This window comes from Coloeus monedula, assembly GCF_965178545.1.
Source record: "Coloeus monedula genome assembly, chromosome: 7".
NCBI lineage: Eukaryota > Metazoa > Chordata > Aves > Passeriformes > Corvidae > Coloeus > Coloeus monedula.
This window is the reverse complement of record NC_138787.1, coordinates 32,644,274-32,665,480: the sequence shown is the minus strand read 5'-3', so window position 1 is coordinate 32,665,480 and position 21,207 is coordinate 32,644,274. Positions and strand designations below refer to the sequence as shown.

General features: G+C 38.7%; 1 protein-coding gene across 4 annotated transcripts in view; it reads left to right on the top strand.

Annotated features, from left to right (window-relative positions):
• DPP10 (dipeptidyl peptidase like 10) overlaps positions 1-21,207 on the top strand; it is a gene marked incomplete at both ends in the record, with an annotated part of 450,907 nt that overhangs the window by 386,387 nt on the left and 43,313 nt on the right. For 3 of the 4 annotated variants that reach the window (XM_082285405.1, XM_082285404.1, XM_082285406.1), the window contains 3 exons: positions 1,695-1,747; positions 1,848-1,929; positions 20,632-20,752. In XM_082285405.1, the coding sequence (XP_082141531.1) occupies positions 1,695-1,747; positions 1,848-1,929; positions 20,632-20,752 (256 nt within the window). Of the gene's footprint in view, positions 1-1,694; positions 1,748-1,823; positions 1,930-20,631; positions 20,753-21,207 lie in introns of all 4 variants that reach the window. The other variant, XM_082285403.1, reaches the window with a different exon arrangement.

Here is a 21,207-nt window from a genome sequence, read left to right as displayed (position 1 = left end):
AAAAACATTTGGGGCATACTTACTAATATATGTATGAATCTTACTGAAGCAACAGTTTTGATGTTAAACACAATATACTTGGAAAATGGAAATTATTTTTGTCTCAAAGGGAAATTTTATAGAAGGGGTATCCAGCCGTTGCACCGAGTTACTAATCTTAGAGACCTTTGTGGGATTCTTGCTGCATCAGCCAGCAAGGATTTAGGACATGCTACATTCTTGGCATGTTTTGGCAGGGAACCAATGATAAAAAGGGAGTCAGTGGAAGGATGTTTCAGATGGCTCTGTTACTGAATGGCCTACAGACAAAATATCAACCTCTGAAACCCTCTCATGTGCCATAGTGACAAATTCCAGTGTCTCTGTCCATGTAGGATCCCCCTTTGCCTCTTCTCTTTGAAGGAGATACTGAAAGGTTCCCCGTGTAGAAACTATAACCTAAAGAGTTCCCAACACATGTATCCATGGCAAGGTTTTGGCTTTACAGCTGTGTCTGTCCCCATCTAACTGGGATGAGCCTGTCCAGAGATAAATCCTTCATGTGCCAAGCAGACATGCTGTAACTGTAGACATAAAGCTGCAGTAAGTCTAGTGGATGTCATCTAATGTTTCTTTCTAACAGAAGTTTATGTTAAAAAGAAGAGTTTTGCTTAGTTCAGTAATAATTAGTTGCAAATATATTTTATATTCCAAGACCATGAAGTAATTTCAAATTATATTAAAACTAACACTATGGAATTATGCTACTTTCATGATGCAGGACATAGAGGCAAAAAATGAGCTAGGTAAAAACCAATCACTCAAGCCTGGAAGAGAGCAAAATGTCTATTATTCGCTATCTGTGTAAAGACTAATGTTTGACTAGAGAGAATGTGTAATAGTTTGCTTTGGTTTGAGCTCTTTGGTGTGGTGGTCCATCAGATGACACACTGTAATTGCTTTTCTGTTCCATTTGGAGAATCCTACAGGTTTTGAATCCAGAAGCCACTGGTAACTTGCTGTTGAATGAGAAAGGTTTACTGAAAAATAGTTCTTTGTTTTATGCAAAATGACAAAAAACCTTCAACAAACTTTTCCTGAAAAACAAAGGAAGTCAACCAAAATTAGACCAAAACATATTTAATGAAAGCCACAGCGAACAGAGCCCCATTCTGTACAGAGTTTTTCTGTTCTGTGAGCCATACCCGGGAGGTCCTTCAGGCTGTCCACAGCAGGTGGTGAGAGCAATACCATATGACCCTCTATTGGTCTGCATTTCAAGTAGAATAACTGTGATGCCTGTGCAATCATTTTGACACAGCTTGATGAAGAAATACAGAAAAAAAAGTGGTTCTTTTTTCCTAATGTATGTTCTTGGTGGGTTTTTTCGTTTTGGGGGGGGGGGTGTTTTTTGGTTTTGGTTTTTTTAACAGATTTTACAGATTTTTATGATTGGGACATTTTCTGTGCAGTTGTTGTACTGATAAAGTGTCTGGTTAAATTATCATATGAATATGTGTGACCTTCCTACAGCTTTCAAAACCTGGTTCAGGTCTGTTGGTTATAATTAATTCAGTAAAATATTCTTTCAGTAATAAAGGTACTGGTGTTTACAGGGATTGAAAGACTGTGACTGCCCTCATGGTAGTCTGTATTTAATCCTGTATTTTCTCTTGTAATTCTTTACTTTCTCTCTTTTTCTTTTTTTTTAACAGGTTTTTCATTATTCTTACACAGCTTCATATGTGATTTATAACATACACACAAGGTAGGTCACATTGTTTTTTCCATACCATGTCAATGTCAGTGGCTCTATGCATGAGGTGATGCCAATGTGTTCAAGTAAAAAATGTTTCCCTTTTTTCAAGGGAAGTTTGGGAGTTAAACCCTCCAGAAGTAGAGGATTCAGTTTTACAGTATGCAGCCTGGGGCGTTCACGGACAGCAGCTGGTAAGCACAGTCATTAAAAATGTATGGCCTCCAGATTGAGGTAAAAACAAAACTGAAAGCCTTAAGATAAATTGCATTATATATTTCTGCACTATGCTAGTATGGTCCTATTACAGCTTTTAGGAGAGCTCTATTTATTTGTTTATTTTTTATTAAAAATATGTCTTTCCAGTCTGACCCCCCATAAGCAAATTGTACAATTGCTGAAAGAATCACATCTTCGTCTAAATATGCACTCGGGTGATTTTCAGGGTAACCATATTTATGGCTACTGCTATGTGGGAAGGAAAGTTAAAGGTGAAGAGAAGTTTTCTTTCAAGTGCAATATCAATGAAAACTGGGCAAAAGCTTAGCATCCAAATGTGATGTGATGGATTCATGAAAAGTGGTGTTTTCATTTCAGTATGAAAATTACTGCCAAGGTCAGCTGTGCTGCATTGAATTCATAATAATAAAACAAGAGATGCTATGTTTCATATATCCTTTTTTTTCCCAGAAGTTTTACCATTTTTAATGAACATAAACCATCCATGATCATCGTGACCAACATCAATATGTGAAGAAAATAATTGTGGTTTTAGAACAGCAATGATTTTAAGCTGACCTGTATTGGTAGTTGAAGGCAAGAGACTGATTAAATCTTCAGTTCTGCATAAGAAATTCAGATAATCCTTGTTACAGTGTTCTAATAAGCTCATTAATGCCCCCAGGCATGATCCCAGGGCCTCCTTGCACATCCAGCTTGGTCATGCAGAGAGGCTGTAAGCCAAATGTCTAAAGAATACACCCTATTGCTTTATATCATTCATCAAGATGATTGGAAAGTAAAAAATGTTTCTGGTTGGATTGTATTGCATTAAGGAAGTGGAGGCAAGTGAGAAAAAGTAATTGGAACATTCTTGGTATGTTTTAATAATTAACCACATTAATTTATTAATAATGAGAGAGAACATGGTGCCAGGACTAATGGTAATAAATACATAGGTTATTTACCAGGCAGCATTAGGGAATGTGGCAAACCATATAGGTGATAGCAGAAAGGAGAAGCATTTGCAAAAGTGAACAGATTTAAGGAGTATTTTAATTAAATTGCAGTACGTAAGATTTGTCTGTGCTGTACCTCTGATCAGAAATCTAAAGTAGAACTAAAATTAAGTGCAGTGATTACTGAGAAAATATCTTTTCCTTTTCCTTAGATGTCTCATAAGAACAGGGTCAGACTTGCCGATCATAAACCTCAGAAGAATAAATCAGAACAATGCTATCTTTGTGTGTTTTGCTTAAAATGTCATTCTGTAAATATGTATGGATACTTTCAGATACAGGCACAGGTGGACTCCTATTACATCTCAGACCTGCAAAAAAAAGGGCAATCATTTTAGGTACAACCTTAATCATCCAAATTTGAAAACATTGGCATAATTCATACTTGAGTGAGGATAACATTACTCATCTTCGTTAATGCCCCCTAGTAAAGTTAATGTCATGCTTTAAAAATATCTGCTCTGCTCTGGGTTTTATGGTGCCATATGGTCTGCAGAATTAGGAAATAATAACTTTGAACACAAAATCTTCTGTGCACTCTGAATGACACCGAGTGTTGCCATAGAGATGTACACCTGCAGGAACAGCCTACTGAAGGTGACTTTAGGAATTGCCAATTAGAAGCATGTCCTCTTGAAGCCATTCATGTGGTGAAAGGAGGTTTCCAAAGTGACAGAAGTGCCTTGCTGCAATGCCCTCCCACTTCAGCAGCAAGCCAAAAATGTAGAAGGAGCATGAATGAAAAAAGACTGTTGTGAATAATGGGTTTTGCTGCTGTCCAAAGGAACATCTGCCTCCAGCAGAAGCAGGACAGAGAGTTCATTCCAGCAGAACAGGTTAGGCAGAGGAAAGATGTGTGCCTGAGGCATTGCCACAATGGTTCTGTTACAAAATTTGTCATTAGAACAAACACTATATTAGTGGTTTTGAGTAAAAGCAACCAGCAATGAAACAGGGCACAGAGGAAGGTGAAAGAGAGAGACCAAATGGTGAAAATCTGTCAGTAGCTATCGATGGTATGTACCTGGGTGCAAACAAAGCTGCAGTCTCATGGATCTGTGCTGCCATACACACTGTGAGTGGTTTACCTTCTTGAACAAAACTTACATGTCTTTTCCATGGAATAAGGAAATAGTGATAATTCATGAGTAAAACAAGCAGTGAAATACTTACTCTAAATAAAATAATCATGGTGTATTAACCTGGGTGATCCCTAAGAGCCATTCATTATAACTGTTCTTACAAGTGGAGTACAGTTGGAGAATAAATTCATTTTATATACAAAAATTTGATGTAGAAAGAGCCATGACATGTGCTATGTGCCATCACAGAGTGTATGTAGTTCTCTAACGTGAAGGGGAATAGCACCTTCCCATCTGTGGTGCAGAAATGAATAGCAATATTATAGCCAGGACTGGTCAGCAAAATTAGCACAAAATGTGAAACATGAGGCCAAGATATGTCAGACTGAGCCCAAGATCCCAACTTTACACTATAAGTATTTGGAAAGTCCTGGATTAAATCCAAAATATGGGGGGATGACACATGGACTTGGATCAACTATTCTCAATAGTTAGGCTATAGTGTATAAAATAAGATGTTTCCAGTCCATGGTTCTGCAGAAATCTCAGTAACAGTGCAGCCTACATAGTTATCTTAAATTCTTCCAATGAGGAGGAATTGGCAAGATGTTCAAACAGATAATATATGGATATGAGGGGAAAAAAACAGGAAGGAAAATATGTATGAAGCCATGAACTGCTTATTGCACAGAGGAGGGATATGGCTGCAGTGAAATCGAGTATATGAAATACTTTGCCTCCTTGTGGAAAGCATGTATCAGTCTCAGTTTACTGTTCAGAATAATTTCTGGGGCTGTCTAATGGGCCAGTATGCCCCATGTGGCTAGTGAAGAACAGAGGTAGGTTCATCTCAGATGCCAGGTGGCTGAGCCACAGTACCATTGTTTTCAAGCTACCACAGTGGTTGCAAGTTATTTCAGTTTCTTGCTATTTACCTAGAGTAGATGGTTTTGTAATGATTAAAAGGAAAGCTCCAAGAAACATCTGCTGTTTGAGTCATGACATTTTGGTGGTGAAATTGAAAATGTTTGCCATTGGGGTGAAGAAACTTTTATCTAATGAATTAATGTATCTTAAGGTCACGTAGCTCTTAAAACAAGAACTGCTTTCAAGGACACACTTTAAAATGCTGCCTTTTAACTGTGTTAGAAATGTGCCAGATCTAAAATACCATTTCTGGGTCATAGTATGTTAGGGAGCTGTTTATTTATTTGCCAAATGTTACTCATGTTTGATTAAAATTGTGCAAGTCATTAGTTGATTATCTCTTTGCCTCGCCTCCATAGAATCCATCACTGCAGCATTAAGTAATTCCAGGAAAGACAAACCAGCCCAACTAGAGATCTAATTTGTTTCATCAACATTTTTCTGCCTCCAGTTTATTGATTAGAGACCTCACTACTTGTGGCTGAGAAAGAGATAACCCATACCTGGTGGGAAGGCTTTCCTGAGAAGAAGAATGCTTTGGGGTTTCTAAAGGGCCTCTGTTGTTGAAATACCCAGTTTTTTATCCAGTGCTCTGCCTTCTTGAGCCTTATCTTCTCCAGTAGTTTGTAGCAAAGGTTTTCATGTGTTTGTACTGGACCTGGCTTGTATCTGACACAGGAGAGACAACTCTGGATCTGCCTATGGGGATGTATTGCAGTAGGAGCCTGGATATAAAACTTCAGGCTGGAGATGTCTCCAGTGTTTGCAGTGTTGTATTTAAGCTGTCGTGTTCTTCTGCAGTGCTCCTTGTGATACAAACAGTTCTTCTGATCAGTTGTTGGGTGGGCTACTTCAAGTGGCTCCCAGTGGAGCATGGTTAGTTGTTGTTCAGTTTGACATGGCTTTTTCTTAAAAATTACACTTTTTTCATTCCCTGCCTTGGTGGTTGTATATGTTGATTATTTTGTATAAAATACTTTCTTTCACGTTATTCTATGAACATATATCCATGCAAGTCACTTTGCCTTTGTATTTATAATAGATATTTTATGTTATTTATTGCAGTAACTCGCTTTCCTTTTGAATGTATTAAGTGGTTCTGAAGGGAGTTTGAGTTACATACTTTGATGTATCAGCATAAATAATGATCTGTTGATTTACAGATTAATATCTGTGCATAAATTAATATATATTTTAACCAAAGAGAAATCAAGAAAATAGTAAAACTATCCAGAATACCAAAGAGAATTATTTTTTAGAGGCTTTGTCAAAAATTGATGCTACCAACAAAATATAGCGCTATCAAATGGTAGCACTGAATATGAGCTTTTACTATGCTTTATTGTAATTTAGGTCATCATTGAGTAGAATCACCTATTAGGCTGTATACGCAAAGAAAAATTTGGTGGCTGTAGCTGAATTGTGGATTCAGGATGTTCCAATCAATTTTTAGAAAGTACTTCAAATATTAGAAATCTAGAAGTTGCCCTCATCTTCCAAAAAAACCAACAAAAAATAAAGGTTACTCACAAATAATAGATCTTAGAAGCTGAAGCTTTTAAATAGAGAATGAAAAAGATCCAGTGAAAGAGGACCTCATTTTGTATTAAAACTACCTTAAAACCAGCATACAAACAAACCCAGAAATAAACCAGAGCAAAATCTGCTTTAATTGCTGTTAATAAATATACCATTTCAAGAACTCTCTGCCCTTTTGCTTTGTGATCAGTCATCTTACCTTTACCCTTTTGTCATGTTTGGGGGTTCAATTTCCCTTCACCCCCCCATCAATACCTATTGCCCCACAAAAATGCAAATGATCTCTCAGACTATTGAATTGATGGATTAAAATGACATTACTTTACAATTGCATTTCGTCAAAATTTTAGCCTTTTTTTTCAACGGCTTTCAAAGACTGTTTTAGGTAAGACAAATACTGCAGTAGCAAAGTTCTTTGATGTTGTATTATTTTCCAAGTACCCAGATAAGCACTGGACTAATTTAGTAAATGAGGAATTAGCAGGATTGTTCTAGGACAGGTACCTAGCTGAACACATGCTTTAACAGCCATTAGTTGCTGAAAGCTCCATTTACTGTTTGGTCTATCAAGGTAATGTACAACTGCTACAAAAAATGGTAATTTATCTTTCTGTAAAATATTTGCCGTGTGTTTTCTTTTTGCATAATTAGTGCTGTGGGTACTTGGCACCCCCTCCTGGCAAGAACACTTGCATATGCAAATGAAGTACATTAATTAATGCTAATTAAGTCCTAAATAAATATATTTCCTCTGCTGTTTTTATCTGCAAAGTCTTCTGCTCTTTTGACTTACTGTATTTTAGATGAGTAACTTAAAATCACATATGGAAATGTCAAGGCTTTATTTCATCTTTCCTTTTAATGACTATGCTAATGAGGCAAATGGCAGTGAAACTGAGAGGAAAATGTCTGCTTGAATTTATTCTGAAAACTAGAAATAAACAAGAACCCTTCAATGTGACATTAACTTCAGGTATGATACCTCATTTAAAATGTATGAGGGGTTCAATTACCAAACTTTGGTAGTTCAAAGCACGTTTGGAGGTCCTTTGTCCTACTGAGGATGTTTCTCTGAAGGAGGGGAGCTGTGGTTGAGCATTGCCCACCCACCTGAGTCGACAGAAGAATTAGTTACCTAAAAGACTTTGTTAAACTGTCTTCCTCCAAAGCTGCTGCTACATGTGGGATTTTTCTCTTGGATTTTTCAATCACCGTAAAATCTAAATGTTTTTTTCCTTTTCATTTAAATTATTTGATTCAAACCATTCTTCAAAGAAAAGAAAATATTATGAGTTTCTCTGAAGGTATTCTACTGAACTAGTTTACATTTTCCATTATCAATTTCTGGGTGCTCACTCCACTTAAATATGGATAGGAGGAGCATTTAATGCGTGTTCTCTGGTTCCAAAAGTGATGCTCCACCTGAAGGCTTTGTTTCCCATCTCAGAAAAGAGGAATGGAGAATGCAGCCAGAAAACACAGGCAGTTTGGCAAAACAGGAAAAATTAAGAGTTTTACTTATGAAGACTGGATATATTCAATAAAAATTTTGTGAGCTCTGGAGACCACTACAACCTTATAAATGGAACATTATAAATGGAGCAAGGCTAAGTTGAGCAAAGAAGTTTCGTTATCAATTTGGTTAGTGAAATACACCAAACATATTCTGGTATCAAAGGTAACTTAAAACTATGAGTATTAAGGATTAGGTATTGCTGGCCCTTTGTGAGAATAGCCACTTGACTGTATCTGAAAGAGGTGAAGAAATAATGAGAAAATCATATGTTTTACAGGAGTGTTATTCCTCTAGTACTGTTTTTCATGTGGAACAGTAAAAGGCCCAGCAGCTTTACAGTGAATAAATCAAGAGGGGAGATAAAATATGTTTCTTCTCCCAGATTTTTATTCTGTTATCACTGATCTAGCATGCAGCTAATATTTGAGTCAGTATGGAAGCCCTACACACAAGCAGTGCATTTTTTTCATCCAGAAGCAAATATATTGGAAATTTGATATGTCATTGTGCTAAAACTCAAATTATTTCTTCACATGGTTACTGTTCTGGGGGGTGTGTGTGTGTGTGTGTATATATATAATTTCACACAGTGCCACAAAGACACAGGCAAAGAAGCACAGCCACACACGTTTGATAGGAGCAGTCATCAGGACTTTTCCATGCAGCAGGCTGCAGGGAGCAATGAAAACAGCAATATGCACCTCTCATCATGTTGTTCAACATGTTCATGTGTAACAAAGCATATCTGAATATTCACACTTCTGTCTGTTAGCTAATATTAACTGCAAGTCCAATGGCTCATAAAATAGGACTGCTGTGCTTCTTGGGTGAAAAATGTGTGGCTTTCTGTAATGCAGAAACATGAAAATTGTATTTCAGAAGTCTAAAGTTCTTCGGAAATATCCGCCCATAAAAACTGTGAAGCAGAGGTTAGGATCTAATAGAATCCTTAGCTAAACTGGATTTGGAAAAGAGTGGGTTTTATTATGGAGTGTATTTCTATGTAACTCCAAAATCCTGCCCAAAACCACTGCATGCTTACCTGTGTCCATGGACCATATAGTTATGTAGTCACTTTGTATTTGTTGATTAGAGAAAAAAAGGCTATGATACACCACAGGATGGGGGAGAAAATTGTCATATCTATTTTTTAGTAATGTAATGTAAATGGCACTTTTAATTGTCAGATAACAAAAAAAAGGTTAAAAAACCCAAGAAAGCAGCTATACTTTATTCTCCTTAACACCTTGGAAAAGGAAGAGGAAAATTCACTATGGTAAGGCACCAAAATGTCAAAACAGAAGAGTTTGAAGATTTCTAATGCCTTTCTGGTTCGGGTTCTTTGGAGAGGATGTTCTATCAATTGTAAACACAAATTTTATTTACCTTTTGTAAAGTGTTTGGCAGAGGACTTGTAAAAGACTTTGGAGTCTCTTTGATTGTACCAGTGCCTACAGAGTTCTGCTAGGAACAGGCTAAAGGGACAAAACCAGCTTGACACAAACCCCCCTGAACTCTTGCTCTGTGGGAGGGTTCCTTCACCTTTTCTATGTAAGTGTTCTGTTTGCTGTATGTTAAAATTGATTTTCTTGTTTGGCACATAACGTGCATCAGAAATAGAGGCAGGTTCTGTCAATGGAAGTGATAGTGACTGTCCTCTCATCAGGGTTTAACAACTCTGGCCATGCTCAGCTCTCCTGGCTTTCTCTATTTTAGCCAAGTCCCTCTTGAAGAAGAGACATTAAATTCCATCATCATCAACCCATAAATGTCCTTGTATGTTTCTTTTTTCCCTGCAGTGGGGTTATGACAACCCCACTGTGTTTGTGCTGAAGGATCAGAGCTGATTAAACTTTTTCTGCACTGTGTTTTCTGCACTGTGTTACAGACTTAGGCTTTCATGTTCACTCAGCCTGGGCCAGACAGTGAAATGCAAAGAACTGTGGATGTGTAGTTGTGGAAGTGTATCTCCACTGGCAGCTCCAAGGCCTGCAGAATAAGGATTACAAAGTCAGGTGTACTGTTGATATCTAAGAGAAAAAGCACTGATTTCCTTCACCATTTATGGCAAGTGACAGTGCATTTACAGAAATAAAAGGGAAAATGTTTGTGTGGAAGGAAAGCAAATAGTTACTTTTAAGTGTTGTTTGCCAGACTCTGAACTGTCCCAAACAGATGGGCCGTTATAAGAGCTAGTCAAAAATTCCTCTTTGTCTTGTTCCTAATGAGGTATTTTAAGACCAGATCTGTTTCTTGCATTGAATGTGCTGTGTGGAGTCTGTACAGGTGGATGTCATCCACTAAAATTTTGGCCCATCATAAAGACAGCTGGCAGCTTGAACGCTGTGTGCAGTGGGGAGATGAAGGCACGTGCCCATACAGCAAGATGGGCTGGGTCAGCAATAGCAGCTGAAAGGACAAAGCTTTGTGTTCAGATCTGCTTGGGTTTCTCATGTAGGAGATACTCAGAGGCACCCTGGTCTATTGTACTGCATACAAATGACAGGGATTTGTCACCTCAGGGATTGCACACCACCCTAAGAATAGTAGACAATGTAAATATGACTTTACAGCTCAGAATTTTCAATTCTTTATCTTTTTACTTTTGTCCTTGCTTGTTAGAATGCTACTTTCTTGCATTTTGTCTAAGAAAACAGAAGATTTCTCCTCTGATACCAAGCTCTTACAGGTTCCTTAGATATTTTTCTATCTCCCAACATTGCTTTTTTTTTCTTCTGCAGTAACTAGGTTGAAAATGTTTCAGTTTAGCTTGTTACGGATTGATCAGTCTGGGCATAATTGAATGCTTGATATCAGCGTGAGATGAGCCTGAAATACCAGAGATCATTTTAAAAGATTTTATGGTAAGGACAGATTATGATTTTATTATAAGCTCCATGCTGGCTCATTAGTCAGAAGCGATCAGTAAGTGTGAGGAAGGAGGAGTGTGAGTTCCTGAGCATGCACTGGTTTTGGGTAAGTCTGTTCTTCACATCACTTAGACAAAGATCAAAGGGCTGAGCAGCCCAGTCCTCAGTGACATTTTGCACAGTGCTGCAGCCAGCAAAGCTCTGCAGGCAGCTCCATGGGAGGAAGCAGCAGATCCAGACCACAAGCTTGGGGGCAAGGCAGGCTTACTGTGATCTGTGCAGCGGATTTATGAGACAGCTTTTTGCTTAGGTCGTAGTGCAGATATTATACGTGATTTTATTTATATAGCATATTACACTATGTTTGCTCTCATGGGTAAGCTGTCATGGGATGAGGCAGGGTGTGAATTTAGTGAGCATCATGATCCAATATCATTGGAAAGGCAACATAATTAATGTGTGTTGAAACAAAAGAGGGCAACGCTTCCCTGCATTTATTGGAAATCAAGGACATAAACATCAGAGTTACCATGGATTTGCTCATAGTCTGAGTTCGTGGCCTGGTTTATGTCATGACATTAGTAACTAATCTTGTAGCTACATTATGAGTGCATCCTCGCTATTGTTTACAGTAGATTTATAAACTATCTAAATAGCAATTAAATATAATAGCCTTGTAGATTGTTTGCAGTTGTTCAGAAACAATTGTGCTAACACATTACTGTGGTGCAGTGGCATTAATCTACACAGAAGAAAAATGGTGCTTCAGTGTTCTGTTCTTCCTGCTATGTCTGGCAGCTTGATGAACTGCAAAAATTAACATATAGTATCTGACACCAACAAAAAGGCAGTGTATGACATTGGGATGTCTGTGCTTTGAGGTCTCCGTGTCTCCTACTGATCAACAGCTACTTCCTCTCTGCCTTAATTACAATATAATCAAAACATTTGAGAGCTTCCTCTGAAAGAATTGCTGTGTAGGTCAATCACAACCTTTAGAAAATTGGTACCTTTGAGAGTGAATATAGTTATTATTGCCCACAATTATAATCATTTTGTTACTATCTATTATATGGTTTCCGCCTCACTTGCAATGTGTCTGATGATTTTTGGAACATGGATCATGTAAGGGTGGATTTTTGTCCACTGCCATGCATTGCTTAGGTAGCTCATGGTGCCTGTGGTGCCCAGTGCCTGCATAATTTAGTGCTCTGTGGTGCAAGAGCAGGAGCAAGTCAGAGCTGAATGGCTCTGAAAATTTTGTACCAGTATAGATTGACCTGCAAAAGAAAAGAGAAAAAAACATCTGCAGAGAAGAGATCAGAGCCATTATGCACTCCTGGAGACTTGCAAAGCAGCTGTATTGCAAACTAGATCAGACATTTCAGCCTGCAATCCTGTATGTGAGAGCTCACAATCTAAATAGACTACAGATATAATGTAGGGGAAAGGAATATGAAATAAAGCTGCTTTGCAATACAAACCCATAAAACTTTCCTTGAAATTGTCATCCTGTAAGATATGTGATCTGGATAGAAAATTTGTAAGACGTGAGAAAAAAAAGGCTTTTGGAAGAAGTCTGCCTAATTGTAACTCACTAAGTTACTAATGAATATTATAACCTTTTAAAATTCACACCTATGAAAGCTCTATCAGCCACTTTTCTGTGGTTTATATTATCTGAAATATCGTCATTCTCTTTAGTTTCGGAGATGGCTGCGGGACCTGTAAGAAGGACATTAGCAGAATAATCAATCCCACCAGTGAAATGCATTATGAGTGGTTTGGGTGGTAGTTTGCCACCTTGCATTTCACTTGCCTCTCAGTGTGTGTGTCCTCTATCACTACCATGGAGCTTCTTCCACAGCTGGTTACTGCAGGCAAGAATGGCAGACACTAACCCTTGATTTTGCTCCTTTACCAACAAAGTGCAAAGTACCTCCTAGGCATGTGGTTTGTCAGTGTGATTTTGTGCACAATGTGTGTACAGTTCACCAGTGTGGGGCAGTAAATCAACCCCTAATTTGGAAATGCTCCAGAGCATTGGTGGTGTGCCTGTTGTCCTTACCATGGTCTGAGTGACCCCTGTGCCAGCAGAGTTATGTTGAAGATGGGTGTTGAATCTCCAGCTGTAGATAAAAATGAGCCAAATGGCATTATGCCACCAGGTCAGCACAGAGCACAGGAAAAGCCACCTCTTTCCTGCTGCCAGATAGAGCCCTGAAAGATTTCTGTGGCTCTCTCCAGCATGTGCTCTGTGGCTCCTGGCAAGAAAGGAGCTTTGATAAAGGCCAGGAAGTTTGGATTGCCATCATGGAATTTCTAGCTTGGTACAGCTGTTCCTGTATAACACTGTGTGTCCAGTCCTTTTGGATGATGTTTTCTTCCCCAAAGGAGCATTTACCTTTTCTGTGAAAGGAAAAAAAGAAAATAGCAGTTCCACTGTTGTTGCATTGGCACACAAGCACATAATCTTAACTACACCTTGTTCTTCAGTGGCAGTCTGGTTCAAGTAAATAAGATTTTGGCAAGGAAAAAAGGGCAGGAAGGAGTACTCCTCTTCTGTAACAGTAGATATAATAATGGTCTGACAATCTCAGTTTAAGTCTGGGAGTCCCAGGGGTATAGTAAGTAAAATCACAGATGACAAGAATATGTTTGCTCAGTGTGGACTTGAAGAAGAGAGCAGATATTACAGTGACTAAAAATAACATAATCAGTGGTTCTCAGAAAAAATTTGTCTATCAGACTGTTGGAGGATGCCAAATAGTGGTAGAGAAAATGCCAGGCCAGGCATTCATTGGAAAGCTATTGCATTGATAGATACTGTGGGAGATTTGCAGTATTTTTTAAATTGGTGAAAACTATTTGTAAATTTCTGCAGTGGAGCTATTTCTATAATTTTTCAGATCTGTGAACCAGAAACTAGTAACAAATACTTTAAATATATAAAGGAAAACCAAACTTGTTACCTTAACAGCAGCTGTTGAAAACTGGCAACCAAATTGCTTTGATGTGGATGCAGGGCTTTGATTTTAGTTTCATCCTGCAATCCAAAGTTAGTTCTAACATTACTTACAAGTCAAAAGAAGTGCATGGACATCGGCATTTTTCCATAATTATGGTGAAAGCAACAGTAGGAACTGAAAGCACATTTTTTGAATAAAAATTACTTAAAAATAATTCCAAAATGAATTATTTCATTTAATATGCCACTTATTTATTTTTCCTATGTAAAATCCTTGCTTGTGCTGGACTTCCCATATGTTCAAGAACAAAAGGGCATCAACTCTTTGGATATATGCAATATATATGTGTACATACATATTACCAGGCAGTATAAACTTGGCACTGTACCTGAAACTGGAGAAGTCATGGTTTAATCTCTGAAGAGCAAAGTACAGTATTTGCAGGGCAACAAAGAAAATATTCTTTATTTGACTTTTTTCTGCTCATGAATAGCTGATACTATTTGTATTAATGATTGTTAGTGAGAAAACATATTTCATCTGGAAATCTTGGCGAATGATCTGACTGGGGGCAGCTGGATTTGGCCCTGGCTAATGTATGGTGAGACAGGAGACAGAACAAATGGTAAGAGGCAAGCCCAGATGGAAAAGCATCTTGAAGCTTTTGAAGAATTAATTATCCAACTAATTGGCTGGCAGTCTCACAAGAAGGGATGGAATTTTGCTGAATGCTTTGCAAGTCTGGTGGAGCCTGTGCTGAGGTGCAGCCATCAGCCATGGGGGGCCAGGCTGTCTGTGTGGGTGCTCAGGGTTTCTGCATCAGTAAATTCTTACCCCTCTGCAGAGGCAGAAGCACAGTTGAGTGCTCTGTTACATGGAATGCTGGGCTCTGAGCACACCTGTGCTGGCCCAGAGAGGGGTGACCTGTTTGTCCTTGCCAAGGCCACAGAGGAGGGCAGCCAGGGCTGGGCTGCCTGAGGAGGCCCTACGTCGATGTCTTTAGCGCTGTCATTAGCAGCCGCAGCAGTTCTGCAGCAGAAGCATTTCCTGAACGCCTGAAGTCTCCTTCTGGGCGTAATCAGAAATTCCTTAGTCTTGTCATAGCTCATATTTTCAATGTGAAAGGTAAGGAAGGCTGTCATGTTCTGTGGGGTATCAAGTGGGAGCGCTGAAGTTGTTCCAGACTGGAGTAGTTATTTATATATTTGTTGGTCTGAGATTCTGTGGAAGAATCTGATGATTTTCTTGGATGACAGGTAGAACCTGTAGAGAAAGAGACCAGTGCTTGTTGTATGGATCTTTTTTTTCCTAACCAAAGATGCATAGATACAGGTGACTTCTTTGCTTCCTTTCCAGCTGCATCTGCTCTGTAGCTTTAGAATTTGGTTGGCACTTCCCTTGAACAAGGTGTTCATCCTGATGAATCCATGTAACGGCAAACACAACCTGTAGCCACACTCCACAATTTCTTTCCTTCCTTCTTGTTCAAGTCCCCAACCACTCTTTGGGTGAAGAACCTTCTTCTAATACCCAGCCTAAACCTCCCCTGACACAACTTCAGGGCATTCCCTCGGCTCATGTCACTGGTCACTGCACAGAACAGATCAGTGTCTGCCCCTCCTCTTCCCCTCTCACAAGGAAGTTGCCGCTGCAGTGACGTCTCCCCTCAGTCTCCTCTTCTCCAGGCTGCACAGACCCCTTCTGCTTTTCCTCCACCTAAAATACCTGGGCTTTGGAGTTGACCTCCAGCAGCTCTGGGCAAGCTGCTGCTGCTGCCCAGCTGGAGCACAAAAGGCTCGTGCTGTCCCTGAAACGCTGCCCTGCAATCAGAGGAGGGATTTAGTGTGGATGTGCCATGCAGGAGGCTTCAGGGGAGCAGCAAAAGGGAAAAAGTGGAGCATTTTCCTGTAATTTAGCGGCTTTTCTCTGCCTGTAGTGTTTGAAATGATTAAAGACACATGGGGGGCCTCTCCAGCTACTGGCACTGGGTTTGCTGTTCAGCTGGGGGAGTGGATGTCTCTGTTTTCACAGCTGTCTGCCATCTGGAACTAACTGCTTGGACTGGGTGCTCTGCTCCAGACCTCAGCCTGAAAGAAAATCCTGTAATTGCAAAACATGTTGCAAACAGTAAATAAGTGTTTTGGAAGGAATTAATTTAGAAGAAGGTTTATGAAAAAATGGTTTAGAGGCTGCCAGATGTGGAAAAATGAGAAGGATTAGTGCTGAGGTAGAACATTAGAGCAAGCTGGGCCTCAGGTTCATCACAGTCAGTTGAAATAAATCTGTTCATTTTCAAGGATTAATATGTCACTAATCCAAAACATTCTTGCAGGTGTTTTTCATTAATAGGAAAATACTTAATAAAATGATTACTGAAATTCGGTGGGGTTTTTCTCCATTTGGTTTAAGACTTGATGTGCAAAATCTCTAAGAAAGGAAAAAGTGAAATAAATTTGAAGGCAATAGATTTTAACATTTATCCCCGTTTACAACATTATTAGCTGAGAGCCTCAGCTAAAAATAATTTTAAATTTTTTTAAGACTACTCATGAAAGATGGGTAGAAAAGGTTAAAAAAAGCGTAATAATAATTTTCACATACAATAGCATATCCTGGTTCCACTTCATGCCTTTTTCAATTTATTTTCTTATCATCATACCTGAAAGCTGTGAAAGCATTTTGGGCACAAAGCCACTGATGTATTCTTGAAAATACCTGTCTGATACACAGTTAGCAACTCCTTTTTCAGCAGTTTGGGAAGATTCAGTAGTTGCAGTCAACATTTTAGTACTTGTGATGCAGTAAATAGCCCCAGGTGTATACTAAGGAAAGCCTTTTACTATTACTTGCTTCCATATACCTGAGTGGAGAGAGACTAGCAAGGGAAATTTTGGTTTATGTGACATGCTCAAAACACAATTTACAAAGTGATGAATATGTGCAGTCCCCATCTTGGAAACTTTTGGGCACATAGTTCTACTTGCTGAAGTCAGGTAAGGCACATGTGTTTACAAGACTGTGCTCCAAGGATTTGGTTTTTGGTTTTTTTGATCAGTTATTCTTATCCCAGGGTCATGATTTGTTATCTGCCTTGCAGTGCTTGAGAGTTTCAGTCTCATAGGAAAAGTATCAGTCTGAGTTCTCTCCCAGTCACTTCCTTTCTCTTTCACTCAATTTTGAAAACCAAGTTGTGGCTCATAAATTCAACTTCCAGGTATTGTTGTACTGCAAGTAATCAGCAGGAGTAGCTGCCTCTTAAAAAATAAAAATTTTCATTGAGTCTCTGTGTTTTTGAAAAAAAAAGATTGGAGATACATTTTAGTGTAGCATAAAGTAGAACCATAAGACTACTTCATCAGAAAACAGTGGCAATGTTTAAAATGAGCAAGAAAGAGAAAAATATATGAAGCAAAGAAAAGGAACTTGGGTGTTGTGTAGGGAGGGGAGGGTTTGAGGTTTAAGGACTTTCCTCTGGGGCTCGAGTTTTTTTGCATGTTTCAGCTGAGGAATAGTTCCATTTCTACTCTTAGTTTGTGGGCTCTTGATAATTCACATAAAATACAAGCAGTGTCTGTTTTCCTCCTAAAGCCACTTCACATTTGACACCACGTTTTGCTGCTGACTGGTGCTGTGTGTGCAAACACAAGATGAAAACAAGCAGGAACTACTCACAATCTTGTGAACAGAATTAATTTCAAGTGGTGATGTGTTAAAATTTCAGTATTTTAGAGCTATATTTAAGGTACTTTTGTATCATGTAAGTATTGTACTGGGAAGAAGAATTCACAGTGAATCTGCCTTTTAGAATGCCTTTCTTGGCTGCAAACTGATGGGAGATTGGGCTCTGTGGCTACACAAAGTACTTGTGCTTAATTGAGTCCACTGCTTGCATTCACTGAGAGGGGAGAGCCTCTCAGGCCATGACTAAGCCTTCACAGTAATGTCAGCACTCCTGTTACGCCTCTGCTGCCTGTTTTGCTGCAGAAATCGACATTTTAACTCCCAAGTCCTTATTTCCAAGAGGTGAACGGGTTAAATAGTTACAGATGAGCCCTTTGGCATGGTCAGGGATGGAGGGGAATGCAGCCCTGGCTGCAGGGGTCAGGCTCTGTCACTGTTAGGAAGGGTGCAGAGGCCATTCCTGTCGGTGCAAACAGCAGTCCAGGGGCTGCCTGTGGAAAGTGGCACCTCCTGAAATACAACAAATATTCAACATTGCAGATGAGATTTAATGACTAACCATAATGGTGAATCTTTCTAAAATGTTTTTACGGGCATGGGGATATTGATCTTTTGGAATGCTGCAGGCAGTGAGTGCAGAGCACCAACCCTAAATCGTCCATGTGCACTTATGGGCAGTGTAGTGGTGTTGAGGATCATGAATGGCTGTATTTCATAAATGTTCTGCAAAGGAACATAAATTCTTCCTTTTTAATGTTAAATTCAAGTAATCAGCGAGCTCAAGGCTTGCTAGGGAGAGAGTTGCTGTGTGACTTTGAAGTTTTTCAAGAACTTTAAAATGATCCAATAGGTACATTCAAGAAAAAAATTGGGGTTTGGAGCAGCTTTCAAAGTTGAAGGAACATGTGTCAGGAGTGATGAGGGAAGAAGGGAAACTTTGGATGATAGAGTAGACTAAGAAGATTGTTCAGAGGGTAACTGAGAACTGGTTGAGGATGGAGACAAAGCTGCTTTATTAAATGAATCAGGAATAAAGATGATGCAGCCACAATCAGTGGCACACCAGTGAGTATCCTTGAGAAATATTTACTTATGTGAGATCTGTCAAATGGAATTAGCAATGCCTGCTAAGTAGTAATAACAGGATTAAAAACCTTCTCAGGGTTCAGTCATAAAACAAGTAATTCTTAATCCTGTCATTTGACTGGCACTGATCACTTTAAATGAAAGTTTTCATAGCAGAGACAAGACAATATGGGTACCTTCACCGTTAAAAACACAAACAGCCTGAAAAGGGGGGAGAGAAGCAAAAATTATACTCCTGATCTTCAAAAATGAATTACATTGATTTCATTTAATTGAAGAAGATTAAATAAAATAGAATCATTTGACCAAGAAGGCTTTTCTGGTAACCTCTTGAAAGCTGCTGTTTATATAAGAATAGACTGTCAGCTGTAAGAAGTTGCTTCATAGGAAGCAACAATTAGAGTGGTTCACAACTTAGTCTACCTGTAATGCAGTCTGATAGCATAGTCTTAGTTCACATAAATAACAAATACTTGGCTAAATTATTTTGGTTTTCTTGGTTAAGCAGCTAACCATGTCTTGTAATTGCTTGTATTAATTTCTTTTACATTAGAAAAAAAAAGTGCATTTTTACTGTGGAAATACACATTTACAGGAAGTTTTGTAGATATTATTTCAAAAGCTTGATACATCCAGAATTCTCTAATCCTCATTTTCTTCTGCTGTTGAGTCAGGGTGATACATCACCTCCCCAGAAATTCTCTGTACCAGTATAAAGCTCAGTACATTTTGGATTATTCAAACTGGATTAACTGGTTTTGCTCCAGTTTTGAGCTCACTGCTAAGCACTGAATTCTGACCATAAAGAGCTTACTTCCACTTCCCAATAACAGTTAAAATAATTTCATTGCTCATGGAATGAGAAAACCTCAGCTTTATTGCTTTCTGCAGCAGAAATCATGAAGTGGCTACTGTTAAAAATCATTAGTTTGGGGACTCATAGGGAAATCTATTTCAGATGGTAATTTAGAAGCAAAGGGAACAGCAGTAATAGTGATAATAAAACTTTGCTCTTTGGTTAGTATTTTCCCATAAGTCGTTTATTATAGAAGTGTGAGAGAATGATAAATGACCAGGCTTTTTAAATGGTCTTTGGTGGAAATACACTTCCTGTTACACTCCCTGAGACACTGTATATCAGTGGACAGTGCTGAAATGGTGTAGCAAAAATTTCTGTGGCATTTGGCTTCTTTAGTCCTGTCAGCTGCATTTTCTCAGTGTGAATTGAGATGGTGCATAATTGTGCTGTTACTTTGATTTTTGTGTTAAGCTGTGGAAGTGCACACATGGCCATTCTAATTTACTGCACTTTGTCAGGGGAGCTGGAGCTCAGCTTCACAAAATGAGTGAGCTTGATACCCTTTGCAACAAAGTGAGCAGGGAAAGAAAAGCAGAAAAGGCTGATGAGTGGCAGTGAAGAAGGAAAAAGGAGGATGAGGAGCCCAGACTTGAAAAATAAAGAGCATTTATATAGTACACTTGAGGTTAAACATTGGTGTGTCAGTCAGAAGTCGTCAGCAAGCTGAGAAAAGTTAACTGCAGGCTGCTCTTTGTTTTTGCTTCTCCTGTGTGTTCTGACACCATGATAAAAAGCTGTAACTTATATTTATGATGTATGTCCTTGCAGAAGTGTGTCTCATTTCACAGTTAGAAAACCAGATGAAAATTTCTTTATCTATTCAGCTGTTATAAAACTTGTCTCCTGTGTGATTTTGAGGAATGTAATAATATTTTTTAACATGAATAGAAATATTTCAACTGGAAAGACAATTTCAAAAGAAGGATTTGCTTGCCATAAGTATTAAAAGTTTGCTAGGTTTGTCCAAATTTATAATAGAATGGAATATGAAGACAATGTTGGTGGAAACTCCTGCTGAATTATTCTGTAGACTGTTCTGAGCCTGAGGAAATTATGTATTCATTGCTGAACATTCATTTATATCTACCAAAATGTTGTTTTTTCTCTCCATCTCTCTTACCTCATCCAGATTTATATATTTGAAAATAACATCTACTATCAGCCTGATGTAAAGAGCAGCTCATTGCGCCTGACATCCTCAGGAAAAGAAGGAATTATTTTTAATGGAATTGCAGACTGGTTATACGAAGGTAAGCTGGACGAATCTATCTGTTTATTAAAACAGATGAAAGGTCCTTGTACAGACCCAACAGCACAAATCTGCTCATTTCAGAAAATGCTGAGGTTGGGTTTGTTCCTTTCCCTTCTCATTTTCCTGCAAGATTGCCTTTGTATCTGTTCATTCTTTGTACTGGCTGCTGGTTTGCATAGAGCAGTGTTTTCTGAGAAAGAGGAATTCATTTCCAACCAGAATGTAGCAAATGAACACTTGGTAGCATGTACTAGTGAGGAGGGGAAGGGCTCAGTTTGCTGCTTTTAGGGACAACAGTGATGACCCATTTACATTTTAAAAATCCCTGTAGAAGAAGGCACCCAAAAATGAGTGGGGGATAGCTCAGCCTGTCTTCCAAAGCCAGTACCACAGGATGTTCCCTCTGCACCCAAAATGCTTTTGACATAATGATAAATTTAAGAAAAACAAAAT